This window comes from Leiobunum rupestre, chromosome 2, assembly GCF_980474605.1.
Source record: "Leiobunum rupestre chromosome 2, qqLeiRupe1.1.hap1, whole genome shotgun sequence".
Lineage (NCBI taxonomy): Eukaryota > Metazoa > Arthropoda > Arachnida > Opiliones > Sclerosomatidae > Leiobunum > Leiobunum rupestre.
The window spans coordinates 89486746-89504146 of record NC_143385.1 but is presented as its reverse complement, the minus strand read 5'-3'; the positions used below and the strand labels follow the sequence as shown (position 1 = coordinate 89504146).

Here is a 17401-nt window from a genome sequence, read left to right as displayed (position 1 = left end):
CCTAATTTAAAGGGGGACAGGCAGAAGAAAACCTAGGCCTTAAAGAATTTAATAGAATTTTATCGGAATTTCTAAAGTAATATTTTCTTAAGAATTTAATAGAATTTTATCGGAATTTCTTAATTATTTCATGTCAAATTGAAGCTAATACTTATAAGAAATTTTATTCCGACCGTTCTACCAGTTTTTCTTTAAAACACTTTAGGCTATAGAACCCCATACAACCTCTGTAGAGCTCCAAACGATTTTATAGAGATTGGTTAGAAATATTTTTACAGGTTACGAGAAAAGTTATATTCAACTCATAATTTAGGTCGTGGAAGTTTCGTAAAAAGAGAATTTTTTGGCTTGATTTTATGTAATTTGGATAGAAATAGTAAAATAGTTGGAAGATCCCCAACAGATGGCGTTACTGTTTCAATTTTCAATCTGATCTTGGCAACGGGGCATATTCAAGTTCACGTTTCTCGAATTTAACAGTTTCCAATGACCGAAGCTTAGCGTATCATTTACTTTTAATGTCTAATGTTAAAAAATTTCAAGGATTCCTATTATTAATTTACTTAAAAAGTTACGTCAATGTATCTCAACTTGCTTAAAGGCCTATGTTTACTTTGGCTTGTCACCTTCTAAGATTACTTCCCGCCAAACAAATACCCTTTTGGTAGGCCAACAGCAGAACATGTTGGCCTACCACCAGTGCCAACATGTTCTGCTGTTGGCCTACCACCAGGTTCTTACTAAGAGCGTATACGGCTCGTGTAAGACTAAAAAAGTGACAGGCAGAAGAAAAGCTAGGCCTTTAGTGTTTGCTCCGTGGTAGCGTTCTATCAGAGGCGTAGTGAGGCGGGGGGGCAGGGGGGCATACGCCCCGGGCGCCGACGGTCAGGGGGGCGCCAAAGAGGCGCCTAATGTATTAAAGCGGATATTGGAAACTTGATTTTTTTTTAATATATCAATTACATTGTAATAGATTAATATTAATTTTGTTATTGATAATGATTAGGTTTCGTTTAAAACAAAGAATTTTATGACGGAAATTGGGGCCGGCGTAGGGGGGGGGGGGCGCAAGTTTTGGAGTTTGGCCCTGGGCGCCAAATAACCTCACTACGCCACTGCGTTCTATAAACGGGGATACTTGTATGTTTTCAGTAACCTAATTAGGTTCTTGCAACTCCGAAAAGATCTGTTTCATACTAAGGTTTTGCGCAAAATATAAAACGCAATTTCAGTCAAAGTGAAAGCCTCAAGCGTAACCGCAAATTCGGAATCTTGATGAATGAGCTGTCACCTCTTTAATTTTCAGGGCTGATGCCTCAAAATTAACTTGAGTGAAAGCTAGTCGTACTTTGGAAAATGGTTTCGTAAAATGAGTTCATCAAATTGGTAGAAGCGGGTTAAAAATTCATTTTCTTAGATTGCCAATATTATTCGCTTGAAATATCGAAATTTCTTTCGATTTCTCAAAAGACATTTCGGAAATATAAATGATCAATTCAAAAAGTCATTGGGTCAAATGATCGAATCATCTTACTATAGAAATTAATCTGTACGAACGTCATATGATCGAATCAACTTATTATAGAAACTAATTTGATCGAACACTATTTCAAATGATCGAATCAACTTATTATCGAAACTAATTTGATCGAACACGATAGAATCATCTTATTATCGAAATTAATTTGATCGAACACTATTTCAAATGATCGAATCATCTTACTATCGAAATTAATTTGATCGAACACTATTTCAAATGATCGAATCATCTTATTATCGAAATTAATTTGATCGAACACTATTCCATATGATCGAATCATCTTATTATCGAAATTAATTTGATCGAACACTATTTCAAATGATCGAATCATCTTATTATCGAAATTAATTTGATCGAACGTCAAAGGATCGAAAATACATTTAGGGGAAACTATTAAATCTGCTATTTTGAGATAGAAGGTGAAGTAGGAATAATAAAAATTATATTTTAAGTGATTAGACAGTACTACGTGTAAATAAACATATTTCAAAATTATAATAGCATAGGCTTTTTTATAAAAAAGCTCGGCTTACTGAACTTGTTTTTATGTAGCGCATTCGGCACGAAATACGTAGAAAATCAGTTCAGTTTATGCCTCGTTGAATTTACTCTTATGTCCAGGGCGTTTCGTAGTAAAACGTCATAGATACGTCACCCGTGACGCCACAGCAACATCAAAACAAGATGACCAATGTTACTTTATAGAAAGGTCTATTCGGCCACAAACTAATATCGCGAGAAACGCCTTAAATTCAACCTAACCTAACCTAACATAAATGGTAACAAAAGGTTCTTTTAGTATCGTCCAAACAACTTTTCCCAGTAGCAGAATCTTGATCAGTTTAACTACACTTATTTCCTCCTAAAACAGTAGGTTAACAACTATTCGATCCACTGAAAATTCTATGAAATGCTACTACTGCTGAATGAACCTTCGAACAAACAGCACCCTTACAAAAAATTTCTATAAGGTATTTTATAGAGTTGATCTATAAAAATTTCATAGAGTAGTCTTAAGCTATTTCTATAAAATGTTTATGGAATGTGGCTATAGAATGTTTGTGGAAAATGGGTCATTTTTCTAAAATGTTTTTTTAGAATTTCTTTAGAAACTTACTTATGATTTTAAGGGTTTTCTATAAACATTTTAAAGGTTTTTTAGTTTTATATTAGTGGCTTCTATAAGCATTTTAAAGAATACTTCTTTTTAAAAAGTGGAGTTTCTATTAAGATACTAAATGGTTTCTTAAGAAGCATCGTAATACTTTAAATACATTAGCTATTAAGAAGTTCAGGTCAAAATTATACTTAAATATATAAGCCTTAAAGAGTTTTAATAGAAATTATTTTAAATAGATTCTAAAGAATGGTTTGTAGAATTGATTCTTGGTTTTCCTATGATTTTCGCTATAGAAGACTCTATAGGTTATAGAACCCCTTTTGCCCTCTATCACTCTCTATACGATTTTATAGAGGCTTTAAAGAATATTTTTTTACGGGCATTCCATCACAACGGTTTTTTTTCGCTCAAACTTACCTAAGCCTTAAGCGCGTCGGATGACGTCAGTTTGAGGGAACCAATGAGATTCCCGACTGGTTTGACTTTTTACTTAATCATTCTCAATAAGGCAGTTTAAAAAATATCTCAAGAAATCTTAAGAGATTCTTTAACGGTTATCTTTGAAATTTCTTAATAAATGTTTAAAATAAATTCTTAATCAATCAGCTAGGCTAATACCCATGCGTAGGAGGGTGGCGGCAAGCCCTACATGCAACCATATATATATATACTAACTATTATTACCGTTAATCTCAACACATTTTTATGGAAGGGGGAAACCGAAGAACTCAGGGGAAGATCCCTTAAACAAGTGGGAAGAGAAGTTGCAAACTCAACGCAGACGGAGTTGCTCCGAGTTTCCACCCAGTGGCACAAGTTGGTATCGAACCCGGCTCCTCTTGCAGGGCCCCCAGAGGTCCTATAAATCCTATAAAATGTTTTCAAAAATGTCCTATAACATCCTATATTTTTTTGCAAAATCCCCAAAAAGTCCTATAAAATTCTATAATTTTGATATTTTGCCCATCTCAAATCCTGGCACTCTATTAAATTGCTAGATTTAGCTATAGGATAAATTCCTATACCAAGTCATTCTAGTTAATACTTTTGTTATTGTTAACATGGTTAGCTTCTAGTATATTTTTGTGATAAAATTGTTAAATAGTTTATAATTTTTAAGTGAAAATCAAAGATTTATTTCACTAAGTATAGATTTTTTTTTTAAATGCATAAAGTTAGTAAATTATATAGCATATAGTCCTATAAAATCCCATAATTTTGTAAAAATAGTCCTATATTTTTAGAAAAATAATGCTATTTTCCCTATAAAAAAATTGAAGATTTGAGTGGGCGCCCTGTCTTGCTGCGAGGCGAAAGTGCTATAACCACTCCGCCACCCCCCCTTCTTAAGAGTACCTTAAAATTCCCTAAACATTTCCCAAAGAAAACTCACTTTTTATGTTCATGGTATACGCTTGTACTAAATGCTAGAGTGGCCTCCTAGATTCAAATTTTGTCAGCTCTTTGAGATACGGTTAAAAATTAGACCCATTTAAAAAAATGCCCGACCCTTCCCGGCCCGAGAAAAAAATAATATGAAACCCGACCCGACCCGCCAAAAACTTCGATCAGGGAAAAGTCAAGAAATTTTAGAAATAGTACAACATCAGGGAAGAGTCATGAAGTTTTTAGAAATAGTAAAACATTAGGGAAAAGTCGGGGAATTTTAAGAAATAGTAAAACATCAGGGAAAAGTCAGGGAGTTTTCGAAATAGTAAAAAATCAGGGAAAAGTCAGGGAATTTTAAGAACTAGTAAAACATCAGGAAAAAGTCAGGGAATTTTAAGAACTAGTAAAACATCAGGAAAAAGTCAGGGAATTTTAAGAACTAGTAAAACATCAGGGAAAAGTCAGGGAATTTTAAAAACTAGTATAACATCAGGGAAAAGTCAGATAATTTTAAGAAATAGTAAAACATCAGGGAAAAGTCAGGGAATTTTAAGAACCAGTAAAACATCAGGGAAAAGTCAGGGAATTTTAAGAACCAGTAAAACATCAGGGAAAAGTCAGAGAATTTTAAGAAATAGTAAAACATCAGGGAAAAGTCAGATAATTTTAAGAAATAGTAAAACATCAGGGAAAAGTCAGGGAATTTTAAGAACCAGTAAAACATCAGGGAAAAGTCAGGGAATTTTAAGAACCAGTAAAACATCAGGGAAAAGTCAGGGAATTTTAAGAACTAGTAAAACATCAGGGAAAAGTCAGGGAATTTTAAAAACTAGTATAACATCAGGGAAAAGTCAGATAATTTTAAGAAATAGTAAAACATCAGGGAAAAGTCAGGGAATTTTAAGAACCAGTAAAACATCAGGGAAAAGTCAGGGAATTTTAAGAACCAGTAAAACATCAGGGAAAAGTCAGGGAATTTTAAGAACTAGTAAAACATCAGGGAAAAGTCAGGGAATTTTAAAAACAAGTATAACATCAGGGAAAAGTCAGATAATTTTAAGAAATAGTAAAACATCAGGGAAAAGTCAGGGAATTTTAAGAACCAGTAAAACATCAGGGAAAAGTCAGGGAATTTTAAGAACCAGTATAACATCAGGGAAAAGTCAGGGCATTTAATGTTGGTTGAAAATAGAAATCGTTTACTAAAATAAAGGTAAAAAATTGCAAATCGTGGCTTTAAATAAGTCAGGGAAAATATCTGGAAATCTTCGGATAAAACCTGAGATAGTCAGAGCAAAGAGTATAAAAACTACGTAACCTAGAGATATAATGACGGTCGAAAGCAGTAAAGGAAGTTGTAGCAACCGGGGGGGAAGGCACTTAGTGAATTTGCACTTCAAATTTCGGTACCGCAGCGCCACTACGGCAGTATTTAGTACAATAAATAATAAAACCGGAGAAAAATGGCAGTTACGGTGTTGCGGAGGTGCTAAATTTGGCATTTTGGATATTTAATTGTCTAATATCTGTCAATTCAAAAAAGTGACAGTAATTGGTTACTGTTTCGTGATTTTTTTAGTTAGAATTTGTGGATTCGTTGTTTCGGTGTTTATTTTCCAAAAGTGAAGAATAAGGCGTTTGTTCTCTAACGTTGCCAAGTCCTAAAGGTAACCAATTCCTTCAGGAATTTTCAAGAATGTTGAACTAAATCAAAATGATTGCCACTTAAAACTGCCGTAGTGGCGCTGCGGTACCGAAATTTGAAGTGCAAATTCACTGAGTGCCTTCCCCCCCCGGTTGCTACAACTTCCTTTACTGCTTTCGACCGTCATTATATCTCTAGGTTACGTAGTTTTTATACTCTTTGGTCAGATAATTTTAATCTGAAAAACCCGTGTTTTTCTCAGCTCTCTTATTTTCAAACACATTTTGAATAAAAAAGATGTCTGCGGTGAAATTCGTCATATAGGGACTTACTAAAACTATTTTGTTAGAAAATATTATTAATATGATAAATATAAATATGATAAATCCGTACGGCTTCGGTCGGAGTAGTCGCGGCGGTAAATTTGAGCCGTTATACACATACAAAATGTTGAAATTACCTCTAGCCTGCAAAGGTACACGTTTCATTTGTCTCATTAAATATTCTGGTTTTATGTACACGAAACGGCCCCGTAACGTATCGCCCTCTATCGTAGACCCACCGCGAAATATTTAAATTTTATCACTCGACGAGAAGCTTCGGCCTTTTCTCTCGCAGTCACTCTACCCGGCGAAGTTAATTACTTAATTATAATAGTAATAATCAGCTAAGCTAATACCAAGGAACCACTAGTGACTTATGAAGGCAATTACCGGTGGCCGGGTTAAATTGCGTAGTAGGTCATGTGACACGCCGTTCAAGCCACACGAGCCAACAGCTCATTAACCTCGTGACAAGCACAGCAAGTTTTGATATACTACAATCTCTGTTGATAAACCTAATAAAGATGTGTACATTTTCATATTTTAACTTATTTTTGTTCAATCGAAAATATATTTATTATAATTAACGCTTAAAATTTGCCGCTAAGCCTTGGTCATAAGACGGTGAACGTGTGAAAATCGAGAAACTAGTTGACTCCGCATGACCCGTGGCGGAAATAGAGAATCATTTAGCTTTGGGAAATGTCAACTAATCGGACCCAATTCACGAGGTTGTAGGAGCCGCCGACAACGACATCTATCGTATACCACCCTGGTTCTACGTTCTAATCACCAGGCAAATTTCGTTGCATATTTGGTTTTCATATTTTTCGGGAACTTCTAGAGCGCGTCAGAATTCTAAGAAGGAATTCTTTTCTTGAGCAGAATGCTTCGTGAGAATTTTTATCTCCGTGAGAATCATTGAGTTGGGAATATTAATCTAGAATTCCAATCAAAACGTCGGATTTCAGTATTTCGCGAAACAAGTTTTTAAAAAATAAGAATACTGCCGTCTGCTCCCAAATGGCGAGAAAACTTTATCATTCTACCCGTTGCGCCGCCTATCTCTCAATGGTTCGTTCAAATAAGACGCGTTTTCCGGAAAAAATATTTTATTTTCAAAAATAATGGATGGCGCCACGGGTCATATGATAACGTTTTCTCGTCATTTTATAGGAGACGGCACATTCGTAATTTTCAAAAACTTGTTTCGCGGGGAGCAGATTTGATTGGATCTCTAGATTAATATTCCCAACTCAATTTTACTCAAATGTAAAAAGATTCTTCTAAAGATGGCGGCTACGAACTTTGTAAACCAGCGTTGGCAAGAACCAGCCAGACTGGCTTTAACCACCGAAAAAATTCCATGCTTAAAACTACTTTTATTGAGAAATGAATTAGAAATATTGAAAAAACCAAAACTTAACCTTCACTTTTTGTCGTAATGAGAGCTAGATATAAGCAATTAGGGGATCTTAAAATTCATCTTGCGCGTGAAAATACGCCGCCATCTTAGGTTATAAAAGCGGGTAAATAAGTCTGCTATACCTCACAATGTAAAGGTACTGTCACGCGCAAAAACGTAGTATTGAAATCAAGCAATTTGAGCATTTTCGAAATAATGAGGGCTAGATATAAGCAATTTGAGCATTTTGTTTAATAATGGGGGAACTCGAGAGAAGATATTACGTCACTTCCTGTGAGAAGGACCGTCAACATTTTTAGAAATGAGAATTAACACTACGAACGGAAGAATTCTTAGAATTTCTACGCAGCCCTGGCGTTTTCGGAATCCGTAAAAGTTGTGCTAGATAGATAAACATAATCCCGAAATGGAAAGCGCGTGTTGCCTAATCTTGCGAGAAATCGGTAAATCACCTCGAAGCTCTAAATGCGTATGTACGGAAATTACAATTATCGATTATTATGGCGGTAATTGTGTTGGATGATTACAATGCCGTATCATAATGGTCAGCTGAAAACCAATTTCGTATTTGCGTGTAAATTCCGAATTAGGAATATTCAAATAAAATACGCTTCGTTAGTTACTGATAATTACTGAACAAATACCGTACACTATAAAGGGTGTTTCAGAAGTCAGTGCAATAAATTTGAGGTGTTATAGGGGTTGAGTAAAGATGTTTGACTGTCTTTGTCGCGATCCTCTGCGACGAATTGGAAAAGCGCTAGAGAGCGTTAAAGTTTCGCCTTAAAACGCCGGTTTTAAAGGGGTAGTAGTAAAATTTCCTACTACCCCTTTAAAACCGGTTTTCTATCTGGGTTCTTATGTTCGTTGAAAGCTTACATTTAGGCGTTTTTAGGCCAAACTTTAACGCTCTCTAGCGCTTTTCCAATTCGTCGCAGAGGATCGCGACAAAGACAGTCAAACATCTTTACTCAACCAATATAACACCTCAAATTTATTGCACTGACTTCTGAAACACCCTGTTGAAAAGAATTATTTGATAAATATTGAAATCAACTTCCAAATCCTGAAATCTGGGAGAAAATCGGTTTCAAAATCTCAAAATCTCCATAATAAACCAGAAAAGAACACGATTTGTGTTCTGAAATCTCAAAATCAATTTCTGATTTCCAAAATAACTTTGAGATTCAAAATCCCATACGCGAAATTGGCCAAATGTCGGACCAAATGAATAAATATGTATTTAAACTATGTAAAAATTAACTCTTTTTACTTTTTGTTTACAGATTAGTGGAACGTTTCTTACTTGATGGATAGTATCCTTTTAAATATTCAGCGTTAAGTATTTAACATTAATACAATATTAGTAAAATAATACACACGATAAAATTTGATTGATTTTATCAATATTGTATTTATTTAAATTTTGGGAAAATTACTATATTGAACGAATTGGCCCATAGAGTAAACCACTCGCATAGAGTGGAAGGCTATCAGCGAAACTTGAGAACACTTTTCGTGCGCAACGTCTTGTTTTCGAGGAGTGAAATAAACAAGTTGGCCTAAAGGTAATGTACAATATCTAGATAAAAAAGTAAGTTTATACTCTAAAAAAAATCGCTTTTCGGACTATATTTATTCACGCCTCGAAAACCAGTTGGCCCGTTAGGATTAATGTTTCGTGCGCTTCCATAGGGCCTTCCACTATATGCGAGTGGGTTACTCTATGTTATCACCTAAGCAAAAATAAAATTATGGTATGGTATAGTTAAAACACTGGTGTAATGAAAAGTTGATTTATTCTGGAATATTGGTGAGAAAACATTGTTATCATAATATTGCCATAATGTAAATATCTCTATTCAGCATAAAACGCGTAATAAAGGTTACATTTGTTTTGTATTCAGGCGACGTTTGGGAAAATTAATCAGAAGATATTTTGACTACTTAATTAATTCTTGTCTTTAGTTATACGTTTGATGTTTGGTTTATTTTAGTCAAAATATATTTTCCTTCACTACCGGTTCCTTTTAAGTCAGCCTCACCAACTGTCAACGTACGCTCTGACCTTGTACAGGCACAAGACGAAAGTGGATGATCAAAGTATCGCCGTGGGTAAGAAATTTCCTTTTCTCCGCATTTTTAGTTTTCACCGAAAATGTTTTCGTAAAATGAAAAAGATTTAAAACTTTGTCGCTTTAAATTAATTTTTTTATACATAAATCGAATTTTGAGGATTTTATTAAATTTTTTGGGGTCATCACAGTTGATCCAGAAGTAAATCGAAACGTGAAAAGGTAGAAAAGTCCATTAAAAAAGGGCAAAAAGTTAAAACGTAGATAAATTTTTAAAAATTACAAAACTTTAAGCGAAACTCGGAGTAGTAATTGAAATAAATGATGATGATAACTAGCCAGAATCAGCTAGGCCATGGCTAGGCTAATACCTAAGGCACCACCTTAGGCTTACGTCATCAAGCGACTTTTAAAGCCTTTAACAGGGTTCGTACACTACCTAGAAAACTTGGAAAAGTCAGGGAATTTGAAAATGTTTCGAACAGGTCAGGGAAAAGTCAGGGAATTTGAAAATTATTCCAAAATGACAGGGAATTTGAAAATGTTTCTAAAAGGTCAGGGAAAAGTCAGGGAATTTTAAACTGTTTCGAACAGGTCAGAGAAAAGTCAGGGAATTTTAAAATGTTAACAAAAGATCAGGGAAAAGTCAGGGAATTTTAAAATGTTTAGAACAGGTCAGGGAAAAGTCAGGGAATTTGAAAAAGTTTCCAAAAGGTCAGGGAAAAGTCAGGAAATTTTAAAAAGTTTCCAAAAGGTCAGGGAAAAGTCAGGAAATTTTAAAATGTTTCCAAAAGTTCAGGGAAAAGTCAGGGAATTTGAAAATTATTCCAAAATGTCAAAAATAGTCAAGGAATTTGAAATTGGTCCCAAAAAGTAAGGGAATTTTAAAATGACTCCAAAAACCTCGAACCATTCATTTATCCAACAAAAATGGTCAGGGAAAATTTGTCAATTTGGTCAGGGAAAACCTGGAAATGTCAGGAAGTTTAATTCCCGAAATTTTGTACGAACCCTGTAAATTCAGGTGGCCGGGTTACAATGCGTAGGAGGGTGGTGGCAAGCCCTTCAAGCCACGCGAGCCAACAGCTCCCTGCTTTTACTATTACCGTTAACCTCTAAAAGTGTTTAAGCACCATTCCTCTAACGGCTTTCTGTTGCGTAGCAACGGCTTTTGAAATTTTTAAATACTAGGCTTAGCTTTTTAATTTGGTTGGTTAACCAGTCGCTTGCCAGATATCCTACACAGTACTGATGAGCTCCAAACAGGGCGAAACCGGTCTACTGTTTGGAAATTCTGGTTAACTTTCATCATTTGTATTTCGATTACTTCTCGAAGGCCTATAGGCGTTTCTATTAAAAAAAAACGTGGTCTTTTTGTTTACTGTTTTTTCCCCGCTTCTGCAATGCTTCCGAGGCTCTCCCACTTAAGAGAGCTAGTGAATTCGTCCCTAGGCTTGACTGCACTTTCTCAAGAACAAGTTGGGCAGTCGTAGGAAATTTATCTAGGTTTTAGCTTTTTTTTCTCCGATTTTAATTGAATTTTCTACCTTTTTGCGTTTTTTAAATTTCCTCTCAACAAAAAACAAAACATTGACCTTCATCTCGTCCATTTAGAAAATTTTAAACTAAAGGTGGTAATGGCACCAGGAAAATATTTTACCTACTAAGCACTTTTGGGTTTTTTTTCATAAAGATCAAATTAATCGATTTGTTTCGTTTAAATCGGTATTTATTGAATTTATAGATTTTAAATACAATAAATGGCACTTTTCCTGTATAATTAACATTTATTTTACTTTCATCGGTTAAATAATCTTGAATTTAATGAAATCTTAATTAAATTTAAATACTATTTAAAATTTTAGTTTGCTCAAATTTTCTATTTTACTTTTCTAAGAACCCAATTTTTGTCATATTTTATTCCTCCATTGAAAAACATTGTGTTATTTAAATCAATGATTTAAAAAATCAATTGAATTAATCCTGATTTAAATCAACCATGAAATCCATAAAAAACTCTGTATTGAAAATCAACTAAAATTGGTTGCTCGTATTTTCGCTATTTCTAAGGACTGCGAAAGCTTGTACATAGTATATATGTTGCATATGTTAATTGTATTTTCGCCCGAAAATCGTTTGTGATATTTAGAAATTCAGTCTCACTCTTGAGTGAGAGTGGAACTGTATAAAAATCTTCACTCTTTTCCACTCTCACTTTTTGTCACTCACCGAGTGCACCTTTCCCCGAAGAGTGATATTAGTTAAGGTCACCAATTTCACTCTTATTCTTGACGGGAAACTCGAAATTTAAACCGGGAAATTTGAATTCGCTCCAAAAAGTATATTTTAGTCTCCTTTGCCGTTAATAGATGGTACCACGCTCTCCAGTAAAGTAATTAAATTAAATTTAAACTCAAATTTCTAGCATCCTTTTAATTGCTTTGAAAATCGATACTACCTTCACTCTTTTCCCACGATCTCACTCGGCGAGTGACGAAAAATTGAAAACCCCACTCTAATGAGTAAAGTTTGTTATTAGGGAGTGCACTCCGATTTTTGCCCAACTCTGCCGAGTAGCGCTCTCCGTATATGGTGGGCTTTTGCCTAGTTAATTTTGTTGGCGAGGGTACGTCAACGTGAATTAGAAACCACGCCGAAAGAGTTGCAATTCGTTCGACTAGTTCGGATAGGAAAACCGCTACACTGTTGAACTTCTTTTTCTCTTACTTGAGCAAACGGGGAACATAATGAAAAGTTCAGAAATAAAATAAATACCCCAGGGCCTGCGGATTCTCAGAAACCAAATATTAAGAAATGATAAAAGCTTTTAGGGTCTGGCAAATATCCAAGGTTAGCCAAGTATGTCTGGATAAAGCGATCCATTTTATTTTTTTTATTTTTTCTCATTGACCAAAATATGGATTCAGGGTTACCACACTACTGGAAATACACGGAATCATTGAGTTGGGAATATTAATCTAGAGGTCCAATCAAAACGTCGGATTTTAGTATTTCGTGAAACAAGTTTTTAAAAAATAAGAATACTGCCGTCTGCTCCCAAATGACGAGAAAACGTTATCATTCTACCCGTGGCGCCGTCTATCTCTCAATGGTTCGTTCAAATAAGACGCGTTTTCCGGAATTTTTTTTTTCAAAAATAATGGATGGCGCCACGGGTCATATGATAACGTTTTTTCGTCATTTTATAGGAGACGGCACATTCGTAATTTTCAAAAACTTGTTTCGCGTGGAGCAGATTTGATTGGATCTCTAGATTAATATTCCCAACTCAATGCACGTAATTACCCAGAGTTAGGGGAAACGGATAAATTAACCGCCAAAATTTCAATTAATCATAAAAAATTCGATTAACTGTTTATGGATATTATTCACGACTTTTATACGATTTAATATGCAAAAAATAAGTTTTAAATCGGATAATTTTGGGATATGGATATAAAAGAAACGAACGAAAAAATTCTTATCCGAATGCCGAACCATAGAATTACGGGGAAACAGATAAATTAACAGCCAAAATTGTGATTAATCATAAACATTTGGGTGAACTGTTTATTTATGGATATTGTTCGTGGCTATAAGGAAAGTTTGTATTCTGATATTTTTCGGTTATAAACCAAATTAAAGGAATATTTCTGATCCAAACCCCGATCCCAATTATGAAGAGGCAGGGTATTCGAAAATGGTCGGGGAATTTTAATAGTAGGAGTTTTTTGTATGGGAAATACAAAGTGTAAACACTTATTGAAGTCTGTGTCCGGCGCAATAAGAAGATCAAATTAAATAAAATTAAGATAGACAATCAAATTTGAAAGTACTGCATTTAAAAATCGGTAAACAATCAAATTTAAGGAATGAAATTTAAATTTTGATTAAGAATCAAATTTAAGAAATGACATTTAAATCTAGATAAACAATCAAACTTAAGGAATGACATTTAAATTTAGATAAACAATCAAACTTAAGGAATGTCATTTAAATTTTGATCACCAATAAAATTTAAGGAATAACATTAAACCTAGATAAACAATCAAATTTAAGGAATGACATTTAAATTTAGATAATCAATCAAACTTTAGGAATGCAATTTTTAATTTAGATAAAAAATAAAATTTAAGGAATTCAATTTAAATTTAGATAATAAATTAAGGGATTAAATTTAAATTTCAGAATGATTACATTTAAATTTTAGAATAATGCATTTAAATTTCAGAATAAATACATTTAAATTTCAGAATGATTACATTTAAATTTCAGAATAAATACATTTAAATTTCAGAATAAATACATTTAAATTTCAGAATAAATATATTTAAATTTCAGAATAAATATATTTAAATTTTAGAATAAATACATTTAAATTTTAGAATAAATACATTTAAATTTCACTAGTCCAAAAGTTCTTTAAAAGGCACTGATTGCCGATTTTTAGGTTGAATATTAGAGAGTAAAGAGCTCCCCTCATTAACAATCCAATTTGTGAAAAACTGTTGTCGATTTGTAGTGGAACAATGCACCTTGAAAATATTTGACCACGTTGTTTTGAAGATGGAGTAGAAAATGTAAACGAGTTTGACACACTCAATGGAAAAGGTTTATTGATAAGTCAGTGAAAATCTCTGGAAATTGTAAAGGAATACCTAGAAAAGTCAGTGAATTTTAGTTAGAAATATCCATGGCTACTCTATGGATACCCTTAGATACGTTTAGTAAGGCCAATGTCGATCACGCGCCGATCTAATCAAAGTTGGCCGTGTTTACAGCAAATATAAACAATATTGAGACTTCGAGACCCGCTAATCTATATTTAGGATAGTCAATATAAATAAAGCAATTCAGAACATTTGGATACTCGTTGTTATACTTTTACAACGGCCAATGTCGATCACGCGCCGCTGTGAGAGCTCGGTCAAAGTGGACCTCGTTTTTAGCAAACAGAAAAAATAAAGAAATAATGAAAGTCTTAGGAACCCGCTGATCCAAGGTTGAGAAAGTGTACGTAAATAGAAGAGATGAGTCGCGAACAAATATGTAACGTCTGGATATTATTATTTGATATTGGTTGTGGTTGCCGTAGCGACGATATCACTTAAAGATATTGTACTATCCTCATTGGGAAAAAATGTCCTCTGTAGCCTTCGAGAATCCTTTTCTTATTTGTAAAGGATGTGGCGCGGAACAAAGCTAATCTCAGGTGAAAAAATACCGGCAAACAATGTTAATTAACTGCCTTTGGAACGTCCATGACTGCTGGCCTTTCAATGCCATAATCATGATTAAATCTGCATCCTGTTCCGTGTTCGATTTCGACCAAGGCTTAAAGCATGGTTTAAACCAATTGGTTTTTTTAGTTCGCTATCAAGAGGGGGGTTGGTATAAAAGATGTTTTAAAGAGGCCATATACATTAGCAAGAACCCATAGACGTACTAACAAGGAGACATCCCGAAGTGTAACCCACCGATTTTGTTCAAACTCGGGGGATTGGTAGACCTTCATGTATCATGAAAAATTCTAAAGGAAATTTATTCAATGGGCCACCGTTTTGCCATGGCAACGAAAAATGTTTTTGACAAAAACCAATGGAAATTTTCTCATTGAAAATAACATGGGATTCTGACCATTTCCTAGGGTCCCCACTGTGAAAAATTTAACAAATTTCAAAATTTCGAAAATGCCAAAAATAGAAAAAATAAATAAAATTTGACCAAAAAAAAAACCATCAAAATTGATCAACTTTTGATCAATTTGAGGTCAAAATCTCATGTTATTTTCAATGGGAAAATTTAATATTTTGTATTGTCAAAACCATTTTTCGTTGCCATTTCAAAACGGTTGCTCATTGAATAAATTCCCTTTAGGATTTTACATGATACATGAAGGTCTACCAATCACCCGAGTTTGAACAAAATCGGTGGGTTACACTTCGGGATGTCTGCTTGTAAGAACACGTAATCATAGCTTTAGCCCGTCGTGGAGCCTCCTAATCTATTTTTCAAAATAAGCCCCGCCTTTTTACATTTTCCGCCTGTAGTAACTTAAGTAACCAAAAAATAAGCGGTCTAAGAACTACTTAAACTAATTAAAAACCTACTTAAAAACCACTTAAAACCAACTCTAATTTCGCTTAATGGAGGACACTTAAAGCCAACTTAAAACCAACTCTAATTTCGCTTAATGGAGGACACTTAAAGCCAACTTAAAACCAACTCTAATTTCGCTTAATGGAGGACACTTAAAGCCAACTTAAAGCCAACTTAGAGCCAACTTGAAACTTAATAACGACAAATTAAAGCCAACTTGAAACTTAATAACGACAACTTAAAGCCAACTTAAAGCCAACTTGAAACTTAATAACGACAAATTAAAGCCAACTTGAAACTTAATAACGACAAATTAAAGCCAACTTGAAACTTAATAACGACAAATTAAAGCCAACTTGAAACTTAATAACGACAAATTAAAGCCAACTTGAAACTTAATAACGACAAATTAAAGCCAACTTGAAACTTAATAACGACAAATTGAAGCCAACTTGAAACTTAATAACGACAAATTAAAGCCAACTTGAAACTTAATAACGACAAATTAAAGCCAACTTGAAACTTAATAACGACAAATTAAAGCCAACTTGAAACTTAATAACGACAAATTAAAGCCAACTTGAAACTTAATAACGACAACTTAAAGCCAACTTGAAACCAACTTGAAAATAATATGTCATTTTCTGTATATGTAAGGGTTCACGCCTTCTTTTTAGAAGTAACAATAGGTGGTTTTTTTTCGCCTGTCCCAGGACAAAAAGTATAAACTATTTACCCTAAAACGTTTTATTCGCCTGTTCTCGGGGTAAGATTGACCCTGTCCCGAATTTTGTTCGCTTGTTCCAGAGCTCCAAGGTTACACTTTTTACTCCTCCTCGAAAGGAGGTGTAGAGGGAGTAATCTAGCTTATATAGAAAATTCGTCTGCTTAAATTTCGTTTCTCGAAAACATAACGGGCTTTGAACATCTTCACATGTGGCAAGTTTTTAATAACGAATATCCAATTGTTAAATGCTATTTAATGACTTTAAAGTTGCTTGATGACTTAGACCTAAGGTGGTGTCTTGGGTATTAGCCTAGCTGATTATTATTATTATTAAATAAGAAGAATGAGTCCTATATTGGTGATCTCACCACCGGTCGCCATCTTAAAAACCAAACAAATATATAACCTTTAACCTCTAACTACTCCCTTCTTACTCCAACTCGTTTTTTTCGTCAAGATAGAGTTGGAGTAAAATGACGTCACAGGGCTACACTTTTGAACCCGCTCAAAAAACCCAGAACAGGCGAAAAAAACACCACCTAATAGTGGAAGAAGACTCAATAGCTCCGCCTCTTTCAAAAAAATCGATTAGGAGGCGATCCAGCAAAATTTCCTTTCCTCTGTTCTTGGTACGTCTATGGGTTCTTGACATTAGAGATAGAGGGGGTTGAAATTTAGATAAAGGGTCGATAAATATTGAAGGGTGCGGAGGTTTCAAATTAAAAAATTAAATATACGTTGGACACCAGGGGTAACATTGTAACCTTAAAAATGTAATTAACTTCAAAATGTATTATTGACTAGCTGAGGAAGGACCGCGATCCGAAAGCTTGAAAATTGTAAATAAAATGTTTTTAATTCCATGAAGTGTCAGTCTTTTATAAAACTTTTAAATATTGCTATCATTTACTCTAAATTATTCTAAAAACACTACGAAACTAATTTAAAACCTCATTTCTGGCGAGACATTTGTAACCCGGCCACCTGAATTAATGGCTTCAAAAGTCGCATGATGACTTAGGTCTAAGGTGGTGTCTTGGGTATTAGCCTAGCTGTT

General features: G+C 34.3%; 1 protein-coding gene across 1 annotated transcript in view; it reads left to right on the top strand.

Moving 5' to 3' along the window:
* LOC149960299 (rab-like protein 2A) overlaps nt 1-17401 on the top strand; it is a 103228-nt gene that overhangs the window by 42945 nt on the left and 42882 nt on the right. Inside the window, exons 2-3 of the mRNA XM_090165224.1 lie at nt 8730-8759; nt 9479-9558. Coding sequence (XP_090021350.1) covers nt 8730-8759; nt 9479-9558 — 110 coding nt within the window. The remainder of the gene's footprint in view (nt 1-8729; nt 8760-9478; nt 9559-17401) is intronic.